The following is a 16,756-nucleotide window of genomic DNA, read 5'->3' as shown; positions in this document are numbered from 1 at the left end:
CAGTTCTAACCCGTTACCTTAGTTTTAATATATATATATATATATATATATATCACTTTTGTGTTTTCAATATTGTGTACAGATGTAGCAATCTTTTTAACTTGATACTTTAAAGAAGTTTTCCCACTAAGCAGCATATCCAACCTAGAATCCACAGGGAATTCCGGATGAAAAGCCACTCCAAATTGTGGTGCAGATTTTCGGGAGGAATCTCTGCTGGGGGGGAAAAAAGCCAATACCTACCCCCGGGTGTTGTCATAGTGACGCGTCTCTGTTCTCCGTACATCCCAGCTGCCTTCGGATGACTCTGCAGTCCATGTGACTGCTGCAGCCTGTGATTGGCTGCAGCAGTCACATGGGATGAAACGTCATCCCAGTAAGCCGGGCTGTACTCAACAGAGGAAAGCGTCACTATGACAACACCCGGGGGTATATATATACTTTTTAATTTAAGCAAAAGTTGTTTTCCTTTGTGATTTGCGGCAGAATCGCCACGTTTCTGCCACAAAAATCACAACATTTGCTATTTGTTGCGGCTTTTACCTCGCCAATGAATTCAATGTGGAAAACCTGCAACAAAAAGAGCAACGTTTCTTCCTCATAAATTGACGTGCTGCATATTTAAAAACTGCGACGCAGGTCAATTTATGCAAGTTTTCGCTTCTAAATTTTTCTGCAGCGTGTGCATGAGATTTGTTCAAATCTCATCCACTTTGCTGCTATTGTAAATGCTGCGGTTTTCCTCACCGAATTCTGTTGCAGAAATTCCACAGCGTTTACGTTCTACATCTAAAGAGCAATTTGGAAATGGATCCTGTATTCTGCCCCTAGATCTGGTTGGAAAATGAAAGCAGAGAGCTCTTTGATCGGCATGATCAGTTTAGCAATGGATCCCATTGACTTATAATGTGTCTGTCATTTTTACGATTTATTTACTGGATGCTGCGCCATACTTTCCCCTTTTTGAAGACTAACAAAAACAAATACAAATAGTAGTGTTCTCCTAAACCAAAAACTAGGAATATTCTTCACGCTGCATTGTGCTGCTCTGGTCTGCGGAGTAGTAGAAATGAAAAAAAAACTTTTAAAGATAGACTTTTTTTTTTTTTTTTCCGTTTCCCATAATCTCTGGATGTGTCTGATCTAAATTTATAATGTCAGTGGAAGCTTCGATCCGACTTTATGAAGGTTCATAACTTTACTGTTCTCCATACTCCCTTGTGTCGAGGATCACGAGTGCCCTGCCTGGATGGAGGAGTTCCTGAACAGCATGTGTTTATTATAGGCGTATTTAATAAAGTGCAGGAACACAGTGTGCTTCAAACCGTAGATTGCAAGTGGTGGGATTATCATGGAGTTCAGACGACTCTGCCTGGTTCTGTGCCTCTTTTGCTTTGCCCAAGTCACCTACCAGCAGAAAAAACAAAGGCAAGCTAATAAAGGTAAAGAGAGACTAACTCCCAATGATTATCATGTATGTTTCAGGTAGTAGTCATTTTATAATTGTCTTATTTTTTTATTACTTCTTAAACATATTTAATAAATTAACCCTTTAATGACATAATATACATTAAAACTGAATTGTGTTCTTTCCAGATACTGACCGTTATGTCTCATTTTCACATATATAATATATACTTTTAATGAAATCACTTTATCAGAGATTATAATTACAGATATTTCTAGCAGTTTACATCGATTTATATTGTTTGTGGAGTTAATGTTACGTAATCGTGGTGGACAGGGTCCAGATCATCAGTTCTTGTAGATATTCCAGTGCCAAAATGCCTCTCCAGCCTGTGTAGATCCATAATTCGTGAAATGAATGTCTACTCCTATAGACCTCAGCAGCTCTCTAGCTTTACTCGCTCATCACAGGGGTTTTACTTGCATTGTCTACACATTGGCAGGACTGAGAAAATGTACAACTAGTTGAAAAGAAAGTATTGGAAATGTAACGACTTGGTTTCATTCCTTTAATACTGCACGTGTTTTTGGACCACAAGGACCAAGCAATATTTCTAGTTTTCTCATTGTTCCCGAGCCATTAACGTTTTTATTTTTCCGTGGATGTAGCTCTATGAGGGCTTGTTTTTTGTGAGACTAATTACACCTTTTCAATGACACCATTTTGGAGCACGCTTTTTTTTTTGGGGGGGGAGGGGATAAACAATGGTGGAATTGCTTTTTTTTGTTTGTTTTTTTTTTGTTTTTCTCACGCTGTTTGAACAGCAAAAATAGCAAGTTAACGCTATTCTGCGGTTCAGTACAAATCCGGCAATACCAATTAAGTATAGGGATTTTTTATGTGTTCGTACTTTTGCACAATAAAACCAGCATGTTTTTATAGAATAATTTTATTTTTGTCGCTGCATTCCAAGATTCATGTATTTTTTATTTTATTTTTTTCTGTCAACTTAACCGTATGAGGTTTTATTTTCTGTGGGATGGGTTGAGGTTTATTGGTATAATTTTGGGGTACATATAATTTATTGATTTTAAATCTTACAATCCATTTATTTATTTAGTTTTTTTTTGGGGGGGGGGGGTGTGCAAAAAGCAGGAATACCGTAGTTTTTATATTTTATTTATTATTATTTTTTTTTATACTGTTTGGAGGATAGAATAAAGTCGATGCTGTTTTTGCTATGTGTCGTTATTTTTACTATGTGTTGTGTGTAGTATGCGGTGATACTAAATATGATAGATTTTTAAAAATGTAATTATGAAGCTTTTTATTGGGGGGTGGGGAGGCTTTTTTTTTTTCTTTCTTTAGAAAACTGTATCAAACTTGATTGTACTTCATTTTTTATTTTTTTTTGTTAGGCCCCCAGCTATCATCATAAAGCTTAGGACCCCTACGATGGCATCACAGGACGACAAAAGTGACAGAGGAGCCACCTCCCTCTGTCAAACACCTTAGATGGTGCAGTTGCCATTGGCTGCGGCATCTAAGGGGTTAATTGATGGGAAACAAACTTTATTGGTCAAAGATCAGTGCCCTGAGACCAAGGCCTGGGCACTGGGATTGTACAGTGCATAGCACTGCAAGCTTCTTCTGAAGCATTGCTGTGGAAAGGTAGTTCATCAGAGGAAGTCCCATGTTTATACGTCAGCCATTAAGGGGTTAATAAGCAGTTAAGGCCTAATTCAAATCATGTGTGTTGGCCTACGTTTGACCCATACGTCCAGACCTTTAAATGTAGGCCTAACTGTATTCTAACTGCATCCATCACCATAGTTTGCCGCATAATTTCATGTAACCAGAATAACCTTTCATGACCACTGTTTATGATGTATACGTTAAACGGATGCCATTATAACCAATGGGTAACTGATGCCGCTGCTATGTATCAGTCACCCAAAGACTATCATGGTTTCTGTTTAATGTATACATTATGAAAAGCTATTGAAAAGCCCATGATGTAGATGTTTAAACGGATGCCTGTGATGTATTCAATAAAGTGGCATGTGTCACCCATAGGCTTATACGTTAAAAGATGTACACCGCACAGTATAAGTTTTTCACAGGATTCTGGGGGACGGAATAGCAAACACTACTACGCTATTCCATTAATTTAAAAAAAAATAAATAAATAAATATATATATATATATATATAAAAGAAGTTATACCAACATATGCCAGCCCAATGGAGACACTTTTTTGGCCTCCGTCAGGCTAATCGATCCTTATAGCCACATTTAGTGTGAAAACGAGATGTGAATGAGGCCGATCTATGGTTTTATATAATATACCTTTTAAAATAGATGGCTGTATGATGATCATAGCCTTACTAATCTGTATACCTAGTATTTGGGACACAATGGTAGTAATCCGATAGGTAACACATTGCCACAGGGCAGTAATGTGCATTGGGCTCTAACCAGCATTAGGATTTAAGCCTAGAACAGTGATTTTCTATTGAATATGTAACTTTAGTGGCTTTTAAAGGTTTATGTTCTCACCTAGGACTAAATGCAAGCAATTTTCTATGAGTTTTTGACCACTTTTCTGAAAATGACTTTTTTTTTTTTTCCTTGATAGTTGGAAGTGTAGTATATTTCGATACTATAACATAAATACTGTAGATATCTGGGTTTTCAAAATCACCCACAGCCCCTCTTAATATCTGTTGTCTTTAAGAACAAATTTTGATCTTGTGTACAAAAAAGTTGGCTATTGCGAAATGATTGTATATACTTTATCGTAGACTGCCTGTGTTTTAATGCAATCCAGGCCAATGATCATAAATTATACTGACGTTCTCAATGTCCATGCTTAGAAGTCCTCTGTTCTTCCATTCCTTCACTGGGAGAGCTGCCTAGTAAGTAAATGCAAAAGACTAAAGGTTCTTCCAAATGATGTGAAAAATATAACCTGACAGCCAGTTAAAGAACAAATGACTCTACACTTAACTCTAATCCAGCAGTTTCCGTGCAGGCTACGTCCCATCTACGACTAAATGAGATCTAAATACAGAGCAGACACCCCGTATTTACCATAAAATGGCATTGAACATAAACTATTTGCAGACCACTAGTACTTATCTATCCTAACTTGATTCAATAATTTCTACTCCACTCTAAAACATTAGAGGATGATCACATCTGGAGATAGATATCAGGAGTATATAAATCTTCTGTATCAAATTATACGTAGACCGTTGCTATTGTCTATTAGATAATTGTCAGCAGACCCCACCTCCATATTTATCAGGATCCTTTGAAAATATCATAATCCTAGGCCCAGCCTAACGTTGGTCGAAATAGGAATTAAAAAGGTCTAATTTTTTCCCTGTCTGATCTTTTGGCTTCTCCCAAGATTGGAGATGCCAAGGGTATTTGGCACCGCTTGTGTCCCCTCTTATAATAAAGCATGTGGGACTGGTCACGCTGAGCAGGCGTGTTAATGAGGGAGTTAGGAAAGATCGCTTGGCCAACAGGTATATTATGCCTTTATGCAGATTTACAACTCTGGATTCTTTTCTTGGTCAATTCCTCAAATTCTGTTCTGTTCACCAATCCATTTTGAGATCCTGTACTTTAAAGTGAGCTGCAAATTTGAAGGCATGTTTCTAATAATCATAATAATGGACTGCTTAAATAGCAATTCCCTTATTTATCCTTCTTGAAAATACAGGACCTATTCAATAATACCATGCATGGTACTGCCCTTCTGTCTTAACATCAGCTGAAATGCAATTTCACTACTGTAATGAAGTCCAGAAAAAGTTACTCCTTAGGCCTCATGCTCATGGCCGTATTATGGTTTTGTACAACCACTATTAAGGTGTACAGGGTCCTACGGTACTTCGGATGCCATATTACAGAGCACTTCTCCCCTAGACGCATTGTTTCTGGGATAGAATAACCACATTATGCGGCGCTGCACCGGGCACCTTACAGAGTCAGGCCTGATTCACACGAGCACTGCACATCTCAGACATGAAAAGCTGCAGTTTTCCACGTCTGAGGTGCATCCGTGCTCAGTGCTGCGGGATGCAATGTCTCACATCCCCCATAGTTGAGAGCCTATGGAGGGATGCGTGATGCGTGAAAAGAACGGACATGTCCTATTTTCCCACGGACCCTTCACACGGTCTGTTGAAACAACGGCTGTGTGAACGGCCACATTGAATTACATAGGTCCGTGGGACGGCCGCTGTTTCAATAAGGCCTTACACAGCGTTTCTACGTCTCCATGGTCTGGAGCTGCTGTTTTTGTCTATACACAGCTCTGCCATCTTCATGAGGTCTTATGGGTATGTGCACACGACCTATTTTCAGACGTAATGGAGGCGTTTTACGCCTCGAATTACGCCTGAAAAGACGGCTCCAATACGTCGGCAAACATCTGCCCATTGCTTGCAATGGGTCTTACGATGTTCTGTGCAGACTAGCTGTAATTTTACGCGTCGCTGTCAAAAGACGGCGCGTAAAATTACGCCCGCGTCAAAGAAGTGCAGGACACTTCTTGGGACGTAATTGGAGCCGTTTTTCATTGACTGCATTGAAAAACCGCTCCAATTACGTCCGTAATGGACGCCGCGAAAAACGCGGGAACTTGTAAAAACGTCTGAAATTCAGGAGCTGTTTTCGCTTGAAAACAGCTGTGTAATTTCAGACGTATTTTGCGTTGCCGTGTGAACATACACTTAGATTTTTGACCTATGTTCACCTGACCGTTCATTACAAGATACATTGACATTGAGTGATTTTCACACGTGTCGTACGGACCTATGTTAGTCTATGGGGCAGTAGACAGTCTGTGATTTTTGCGCAACGTGAGTCCGTTGCGTAAAACTCACGACATGTCCTATATTTGTGCGTTGTTCGCGCATCACGCACCCATTGAAGTCAATGGGTGCGTGAAATCACGCATGCCACACGGAAGCAATTCCGTGGGACGAGCGTGATACACGCAACAGCTGTCAAACTATGAATGTAAACAGAAAAGCACCATGTGCTTTTCTGTTTACAAACATCCAAACGGAGTGTCATAATGATGGCGGCTGCGCGAAAATCACGCAGCAAAGCATCATACAGGGCTGACACATGGAGCTGTTAAGTGCCTTTTGCGCACGCAAAACGCCGCGTTTTTTGCGTGCGCAAAACGCACATGTTCGTGTAAACCCTGCCTAAGGCTTTTCACATTGCATTTGTGGCATCTGCTTGACATATATGCATCTTTAAATACTCATGACTTAAAACTCCGACATCTGCGACGGTATGCTGTTCAGTATACATTTATTTTATTTTTTTTAACCAGTGCCGGCTAAATTTTCTATGGACGCGTTTAGCATATTCATTGGGAGCATTATCTGGCACATACGATGTGCCTCCCAAAAGTAACGGGAATGATTTTTGCACTCTCTACGAGGACTGCATGAGGAAAGTGGTAATGGAGCTTGTATACTTGTTATCGAAAAGTATATGGTCGGACCATCCTCCGTTGCGCCCAAGCCTTTCGAAGCGTCAGTTCATTGCAAAAGTGCACCCTTGTCGTCGACGAAAATGCAGTGGAGCATCGAACAGCATTATTCAATCAAATTCTGCGTGAAACTTGGAAAAACCACTTCAGAAACCTAGATTCTTAAGACCGTATATGGATAGCTGCTTTGTCGTCGGCACAAGTTTTCAATGGCACAAGGCCTACAAGGATGGAAGGGAAACTGTTGAGGATGAACAGCGCTCAGGATGACCTTCAACGTAAAGAACCGGTGAAAATATGGCCGTTATCAAGGTTGCTCTGGATCGGGACCCATGTTTTAAATGTCAGACTAATCTCTGGTGAGGTACGAATACCAAAAACGGTTCATCAAATCATTACTGAAACAACATGAGAAATGTTTTGCAAAACTCATCCCAAAAGACTTGTCTGATGAGCAGAAGGAGAATCGTCAGTTCATTTCCCAAGGACTGTTAGATCATGTGACAACGGAGCCTGACCATTTTGGTACTGTTGAAAACGTCCAGTCCGCCACAACGAGGGATCTGAACAACCACTCACATGAAGACCTCCAGCGCTGCTATGAAGAATGGCAGTGTCACTGGAATCGTTGTGTTCAGTCCCAGGGGACTTACTCCGAAGGTGATCTGTATGATTTTTATAAACTGCATGTTTTTTGAATAAAAGGTTTATTTTGGAAATCATTCTCATTACTTTTGGGGCTGACCTCTTATGCAGAATGTACAGTGCAAACTATTTTGTATGTGGAGGTTAAATCTAAGAAGTTAACAATCTGCTTGCTTGCTATATGTTTTATATTTTTTATTCACTGCTCTATTGCAAGGACTTTTTGACACTTTGGTCATCCTGCTTTACAGTACCAACCATTTCCTGACCGTTATAAAAAAAATATTTATATCATTTTCTCTAAGGTTGTTCAAAAATGCTGATACTCCCTTATGCTGGGTACCGAAACATAAATGTGATGCAAAAATTTAGGGCTAATGTAAGAGAAGCTCGGTAGTACCACTCGTTCTCCAGAGACTGCTTATTTTATAGATAATTGTGTCAGGAAATTATTTGATTTCATAAGGTTAATCAATTTAAATAAGTTATTTTAGAGGGAAATATTTATTTTCAGTAGTAAATTAATTTCAACTGGGAGGGTATGCTTATTTTTATTAGATGCCGAAATACTACAGTAAGGCTGGGTTCACACGAGCGTGGCGTTTTTGCGCACGCAAAAAACTTAACAGCTCCGTGTGGCAGCAGCATATGATGCGCGGCTGCATGCTTTTCGCGCAGCCGCCATCCTTATGACACTCCATTTGGATGTTTGTAAACAAAAGCACGTGGTGCTTTTCTGTTTACATTCATCCTTTTGACAGCTGTTGCGTGAATCACGCAGTTCGCACGGAAGTGCTTCCGTGCGGCATGCATGGTTTTCACGCACCCATTGACTTTAATGGGTGCGTGATTCGCGCAAAACGCCGAAAGAACGGACATGTCGTGACTTTTTTTCAGCGGACTCACGCTGAGTAAAAATCACGCACATGTCCGCACGGCCCCATAGACTAATATAGGTCCGTGCGACGCGCGTGAAAATCCCGCGCGTTGCACGGACGTAATTCCCGTTCGTCTGAATAAAGCCTTAGACCCAGTAAAATTCAATTCTGGGCACCTGTTAAAAAAAAAAGGAAACCATGCGTTGTATAAAAGGGCAACATAATTCATAAGGGACATGGATGATCAGAATTATGAGGAAAGATTTAAACGGGTATATTTATTCAATTTATATTATTTTTTACATGGGTCGGAGACAGGGAAAGTTGGGTGAGACACATACATAGAGCACCATGGCATCAGATGATGAAAGAAGAACAATTTGGGCAAAATGAGACAAACCTTTTTCAGAAATGTACTCTCACTCACGGGCAACTTATTTCTGAAGGTGCACCCATTCAGGCTCATGCCTCTGCTTTCATAGTCCATGATATGTAACTTCCATGCACAGTGAAGTCAAGGGGAAGGGTATAAGTAGAGTAAGGGTATGTGCACACACACTAATTACGTCCGTAATTGACAGACGTATTTCGGCCGCAAGTCCCGGACCGAACACAGTGCAGGGAGCCGGGCTCCTAGCATCATACTTATGTACGACGCTAGGAGTCCCTGCCTCGCTGCAGGACAACTGTCCCGTACTGTAATCATCTTTTCAGTACGGGACAGTAGTTCCACGGAGAGGCAGGAACTCCTAGCATCGTACATAAGTATGATGCTAGGAGCCTGGCTCTCTGCACTGTGTTCGGTCCGGGATTTGCGGCCGAAATACGTCCGTCAATTACGGACGTAATTAGTGTGTGTGCACATACCCTAAGGCTGGGTTCACACGACCTATTTTCAGTCGTAAACGAGGCGTATTATGCCTCGTTTTACGTCTGAAAATAGGGCTACAATACGTCGGCAAACATCTGCCCATTCATTTGAATGGGTTTGCCGACGTACTGTGCAGACGACCTGTTATTTACGCGTCGTCGTTTGACAGCTGTCAAACGACGACGCGTAAAAATACAGCCTCGTCAAAAGAAGTGCAGGACACTTCTTTGGACGTTTTTGGAGCTGTTTTCTCATAGACTCCAATGAAAACAGCTCCAAAAACGGACGTAAAAAACGCAGCGAAAACGGCGCGAAAAACGCAGCGAAAAATGCGAGTTGGTCAAAAAACGTCTGAAAAGCAGGGTCTGTTTTCCCTTGAAAACAGCTCTGGATTTTCAGACTTTTTGGTCATTACGTGTGCACATACCCTTATACTGGAGAACACAGGGAGCTGTGGGTAGACAAGGAACTGGAAAGTGAATGGGCTAGTTGTTTTGGATAAGGGAATCGAGAAAGGTACGTTTTATATCTTTGTTATATGTATATGTGTATACATGGTCTGGTCTGATACATCATGTGTGTGTTCGTGTCTCTGTATGTACATGGTGTGTTTGGTGGTCTAACTTTGCAAAGTGGTACTATGTGAGCATTGTATGGCGATATTATAGCATTGCATAGTAGAATTGTTTTGGCACTTTATAGCACTGTTATTTGAGCCCCTTCCCTACATCATTTGCCAGGAAAGAAAGCTGCTAAATAAAGTAGCTATCAGGGAATTGGATAACCATTCATTTCAACGAGGGCCATATAATACATGTGCAGTTCTGACAAAACTTGACATGACATATCTTTTTCTGCTATGCTCTACTTTTCATTCACACTGTATGGTCATATTGTTTAATCCCAATCCAAGAAAAAGTTGCATTCTCATGAAATGGCCCTAAACAGGCTAGTGCAATTTGGTTTTTTTATCCTCCAAAACCTTTTTCTCTAGTTACCTTTTGATCAGCATGTCTTTTCATTTATCCATCCTAAGGGTATGTTCACATGCAAACTCAAAAACGTCTGAAAATACGGAGCTGTTTTCAAGGGAAAACAGCTCCTGATTTTCAGACGTTTTTCAAGCCACTCGCTATTTTCACTGCGTTTTTTATGACCGTTTTTGGAGCTTTTTTTCAAGACTCTATGAAAAACTGCTCTAAAAACGTCCCAAGAAGTGACCTGCACTTGTTTTTCGCGGCCGTCTTTCAAAACGGCCGCATAAAAAAACGGCCCGTCGGGACAGAACGACGTTTTTCCTATTGAAATCAATGGACAGATGTTTGGAGGCGTTCTGCTTCCCATTTTTCGGGCGTTTACAGGCCCGAAACTCGGCCGTGTGGACTTAGCATGTTGATGGGAATGGAAATATTTTAGCTGGCTGTTAATAAATCGGACAGTGATGACAAAAAAAAAAAAATATAGCCTGTTTAACAAATTACATAGTTGGCCTCTTACTAGAATATGGCACACAAACCATTGTTAGGTTCTCAGCCAATCCAGTATATCACCTAGTTTATCCACCCTAATAGTCCCCTAATAACTTAGGGCTCCTTCACACGAACGTAGCCCACTTCGGAAGTGAAAAACTGCCGTTTTCCACGTCTGAGGTGGACGCGTGGGGGGCGCGTTGTCACGGATCCCCAGTCTACAGTCTATGGAGGCATGCATGACATGCAGTAAAATAGGACAGGTCGTGTGAACGGCGTCATTGAAATGCATGAGTCGTGTGATGGCCGTTGTTTTAACGGCCCTCACACAGACGTGATTCATTCTCGTGTGAATGAGGCCTGAAAGGGAAACTACTGGCTGCAGACAGTGCTTTATACAGTCAAGATGGCAGACCAGAAGCCAAACAATTTTGCTATAAAAAGCTACTTACTGGTGGCAGGGGATATAATAAAATAGCTAGGTAATGTGAACTTTGTTGGGTTAAAAAAATAACATTTTACAGTTTTCACTCTGGCAACTGAGCCTTAGGGTATGTGCACACACACTAATTACGTCCGTAATTGACGGACGTATTTCGGCCGCAAGTACCGGACCGAACACAGTGCAGGGAGCCGGGCTCCTAGCATCATACTAATGTACGATGCTAGGAGTCCCTGCCTCTCTGCAGGACAACTGTCCCGTACTGTAATCATGTTTTCAGTACGGGACAGTAGTTCCAAGGAGAGGCAGGGACTCCTAGCATCGTACATAAGTATGATGCTAGGAGCCCGGCTCCCTGCATGTGTTCGGTCCGGTACTTGCGGCCGAAATACGTCCGTCAATTACGGACGTAATTAGTGTGTGTGCACATACCCTTACAATAGACTGAAACTTCCTGTTCTGTAGAGATCACTTCTCAGCAGTCATCTCATTATCACAGGCAGGATTAGGGCGGATTCACACAAACGTGATTTGCGTCCGTGCAGCCCGCATGGTTTTCACGCGGGTCGCACGGACCTATGCAAGTCTATGGGGCAGTGCAGACTGTCCGTGAGTTTTGCGCAGCGTGAGTCCGCTGCGTAAAACTCGCGACATGATCTATATTTCTGCGTTTTTCGCGCATCATGCACCCATTAAAGTCAATGGGTGCGTGAAAATCACGCATGCCCCACGGAAGCACTTCCGTGGGACAAGCGTTATTTGCGCAACAGCAGTAAAAGAATGAATGTGAACAGAAAAGCACCACGTGCTTTTCTGTTTACAAACATCCAAACGGAGTGTCATAATGATGGCGGCTGCGCGAAAAGCACGCAACCGCGCATCCATATGAACAGGGCACACGGAGCTGTCGAGTGCCTTTTGCGCGCGCAAAACGCAGCGTATTTTGCCCGCGCAAAAACGGCACGTTCGTCTGAATCAGCCCTTACATTGAAAGGTAACACCGCTATATAGATAACACAGGATCCACCATTCACAGTATCCACGATCTCTTCCTGCACAATGACCTCTGCACAGGTCACAGAGCATGCCTAGAAAACTCTCCCACAATGGCTCACCTACTGTTCACAGGTTTCTATGGTCTATGTGGCTGCTGTAAAGCAGATCTCTAAATGCAGCCCAGGCCAGATAGCTGCCGCAATAATCCTGTACAGAAAATAGAATAAAATCTACAATCAAAAAATGGATACAGATTCGAAAAAAAATTGTTTTACTATGTGTTTTTTTAAATTATGAATATATATATATATATATATATATGTGTGTGTATGTGATACTTTCCCTTTTTAAGTGTCCTATTTATCATCTGCTTTGGACTTCAAGTTAGTAATATAAATATTTGCATTGTCAATCATACATCAATGATCTGGCGTTCCTAGTAAAGCCAATGGGCTCAACATCCCGCTATTTACATGTACAATTATTCATAGAACAGCACTAATGATCATGAAATGTTCTTTCAGTGATATAAGTCCTTGTATACTGTTTATACTATTTGTTTTTTCAGCCGATGTAGTCAGCCTTAAAATGTACGAAGATCTTAAGAAGAGTTTGCAAGACGTTTGGCAGGAGATAAATCACCTCAAGGAACAGCAGGCATTGCAGACAAGTAAGTATCAATGACCACTACCGTGTTTCCCCGATAGTAAGACACCCCCGATTGTAAGACGTATCGGGGGTTTCAGGGGGGTCGGCTAATATAAGCCGTACCCCGAAAGTAAGACATATGTCTTACTTTCGGGGAAACACGGGGGTATTGCCGCCTCCTGCCCACTTCCGCGCCGCCCCCCTCTCCATACGTCACCGCGCCGTCCCCTGCACTTGTCAATGCCGCCTTAACGCCGAAGGACGGATATATCCGTCCTCAGCAGCTGCTAGTTCACGCAGGAGGACGGATATATCCGTCCTGTGATGGCGCGGGTACTGAGACTGTACCCACGCGATCAGCGGCAGGAGCACGGCTGTTATACACAGCCTGGCTCCTGCTGCAACTGCCGGAATCGAAGCGCGCGCCGATTCCGGCAGTTTAACCCATTAAATGCCGCTGTCAATAGTGACAGCGGCATTTAATGTGTTTGACAGAGGGGGGAGCTCCCTCTGTCACCCGATCGGCGCCCCCGCAAACAAATCGCGGGTCGCCGTCGGGTTTCCATGACAGCCGGGGGTCTAACAAAGACCCCCAGGTCTGCCTTCAGCATCTGCCTGTTAGGCGATGCCGGAGGCATGACCTAATAGGTTGCCTGTCAGTTTTACACTGACAGGCAATAATGCTTCGGTATACTAAGTATACCAAAGCATTATATATGCGATCGGCACATCGCATAGTGAAGTCCCCTGGTGGGACTAAAAAAAATAATGTAAAACCGTTAAATAAAGTTTGTGAAAAAAAAAAAAAATAATTCGACAATTTTTTTCCAATATAAGACATACCCCGAAAGTAAGACATAGTGGGGCTTTTGGGTATAAAAAGAAAGTAAGACACTGTCTTACTTTCGGGGAAACACGGTATGTAACCCATAGAATGCTTGCAGAATTGGTTTACTCTCAGCAGTTTTACTTTTTTGTTTTAAGATTCCTCAATTTATACTTCCAAGACATATCAAAAATTTGGACTGTTCTGAGTGCTGAGACCCCCAGCGTCGCTGAAACAAAGTTGTAGAAGCGCTCAGCTGAGCTCTATGCGGCTGTGATCCATCGGCTGTGATCAGTGCTCCTCGTCAGTCTGAAGACGGCTCTCCAAGAACATCAATATGAGAGGTCTTCAGCCTGACCGGGAGCGCTGATCACAGCTGAAGAGTGCAATGCACTCAGCTGAGCGCTTCTACTTTGTTTCAGCGACAGTGGGGGTCTCTGCATCTGGATCCCCACCGATCCAAACTTTTATGTCTTTGACATATCAAAAGTTTGAATGTGCATATACTTACATATTTAAAGTAGAAATGACTGTTACTGTACATAAAGGACTTTTTACAGTCCCTCTTGCTCTCTCATTTTCTGTTTCTTTTATTTTCCATTTCTCATTTTTTATTTATCTTCTGCTTCCTTCTTCCTGTATCAGTTTCCTACTATTTTGTTTCTTCTTCTATGATTGGTCCATCAGGACTATACACTGCATCTAATTGTGGTCAAGAATGGAACCTTGTATTGACAATCCATCCTTGACCATATACTAGTAGTTTCTCATAATGTATTTGGTTTACCTGTGCATGTTTTGGAATTACTTACGAAAACTACTTTCTTATTATTTCATGAAAAAATATAGCAAATTTAGATTGACCATAGAAGATATTTGTGAAAAATAGTTTTTATTAGCTTAAACTTTTATATTATATCATTTTAGAGCCTATACCTAATCATTTTCATCTTTTTCTTTTTTTTTTCTTTTTCTTGCAACAACTATTTTTTTAATTTTCTGATCCATCAATCAGACTGGCCATAAAAGTATGCTAGATTGGGGTCTGACTTTTGTGACTGACACTGATGCCGTAAACTAGTTTCTTTTAAATCCTCGTCCTCGCCCAGAGAGCAGAAGAAGCATTGCTCTCTGCAGAGATGAGTGGAAGCATCAAACACCCAAATGAGCATCCCCTTTCGGACGCTCCCATTCATCTCTATGGAGAGCGACAGCGCATGGTTATTCTGCTACGTATCTAGCGGAGAATGGTGTTTTATAGACCCTCTTTTTTGACAATGGTGGGGATCTGGCAGTTGGACCCACACCTGACTTAATTTTATGATTTGTCTGGTAACCTTTCAGGTTATGTTAAATTCACGGTCGTTCTTTTGGGATTGTTGTTGTGTTTTTTTTAGATATTCTCCATTTTGCATGTAGTTTTATTTTATTTTTTTAAATCTTCTCTTTTTACAGTTTGTCTGAAGGGCTTCAAGGCTCTAAACAAATGTTTCCTATCCTTCCCTGAAGCGAACACATACCATGCAGCCAGTGACACCTGCATTTCACAAGGAGGAACCCTGAGTGCTCCAGAGAACGGAGATGAAAATGATGCTTTATACGATTATGTTCGCAAGAGCTTAGGTTCGGGTTCAGAGGTGTGGATAGGTATCAATGATATGGCTAATGAAGGAACCTGGGTTGATATGACTGGTAGCCGCATCTCATTTAAACATTGGGAAACTGAAATAACCACTCAGCCAGATGGTGGCAAGCAGGAGAACTGCGCATATCTGTCTGCTGTTGCTACTGGCAAGTGGTTTGATAAAAACTGCAGAGAGACACTGCCTTTTGTGTGTCAGTTTGCAATTGTTTAGCTGTCAACCCTTCTTTATTATACTAAGCTAGCCTTGCTTAATAGCTCTTATATAGCAAAATTGACACCGAATATGTCACCTGAAATGTTCATACTTCCTGTAAGTATCATCGTAATAGACTAGATCCAGACTTTAACTTGCTGCCACAAATATATTTATTTACACATATATTGTATATAGCTTATTGACAGTGGAATTAATTAATGTCAAGTGCTATCGGTTATTGTAACACAAATAAAGTCTTTGTTTCATGTTCGTATTACAGTTCTGCATTGTTGGACTTTAAAAGTACTTTGATTATTGTAAAGTTAATGTTCATGTTGGCCGTATTAACACAATATTAGCAAATTCCTTTGAATTGGGCCAAAATTCAATGCCAAACACCGTCAACGGATGAGAGTGGCGCTGTTTAAGCAAAAAAGTAATCTCATAAACCTCTTACATAATTGTATATGGAAAGGTTATGCAACTGTCAAAGCATGCTGGGAGTTGTAGTCTTACAAAAGCTGGAGAGCCATTGGTCGCGGAGCACTGGTCTAATTTCATAATGGGAAAAAGACCAGTATAACCATGTTTTAGGCCTCATTCATAAGGCTGTAGTTCGAACACATTTTAGCATTTGTTTTATGACTACAAGAACCATGGTACACCTAGATCACCATAGACCTCTAAAATGCCATCGCATTATGACCAACTGCTTTTAGTGTCTGTAATACGGCTGCAAGACCTGGACCATCTGAAGGAGGCCTTACAAAAATAGTGTGGGTTCCCAGTGATATAAACACGTATTGACTTAAATGTCTGATATTGACAAAGAAAAAAGTTCTCAATTACTGACACTGTCAGCGAACTTATTTTGATGTGTCTCCCGCATCACCACATTGAAGTCGGCTATGCGTATTCCTGGGAAGACTCCTGGCAGTGATATATTGCAGATGTGGTGCATATGTCAAAGTATTAATGTGTTTGATCTCTACAATGAAGTTTAGTTTCATAGTCTACATACATAATACAGGAAAGTACCACCTGCAAAGTATTTACAGATAGAGAAATATCTAGCATGAAGACAGAGGAAAGCATATGGGGGTGACTGCAGCATACCAGATGTGTCCTCCAGTAGCTGGACTTTTGATTAAAGGAACTGAAATTAATTCTAAAGAATACAAAGAACATATCAGAAGTAGTTTTAGTGT

The 16,756-nt window shown here is 41.3% G+C and overlaps 1 protein-coding gene across 1 annotated transcript; it reads left to right on the top strand.

The window, feature by feature from the left end:
• Positions 1-1,310: 1,310 nt before the first annotated feature.
• On the top strand, positions 1,311-15,788 carry CLEC3B (C-type lectin domain family 3 member B). The gene is made up of 3 exons (XM_075828590.1): positions 1,311-1,442; positions 12,802-12,903; positions 15,163-15,788. The coding sequence occupies exons 1-3, from the start codon at positions 1,352-1,354 to the stop codon at positions 15,561-15,563; spliced, it is 594 nt and encodes a 197-aa protein (XP_075684705.1). The 5' UTR covers positions 1,311-1,351; the 3' UTR covers positions 15,564-15,788.
• Positions 15,789-16,756: the final 968 nt, after the last annotated feature.

This window comes from Rhinoderma darwinii, chromosome 5, assembly GCF_050947455.1.
Source record: "Rhinoderma darwinii isolate aRhiDar2 chromosome 5, aRhiDar2.hap1, whole genome shotgun sequence".
NCBI lineage: Eukaryota > Metazoa > Chordata > Amphibia > Anura > Rhinodermatidae > Rhinoderma > Rhinoderma darwinii.
Note: the sequence above shows the minus strand (reverse complement) of the source record. Positions and strands in the feature narration are given on the sequence as shown.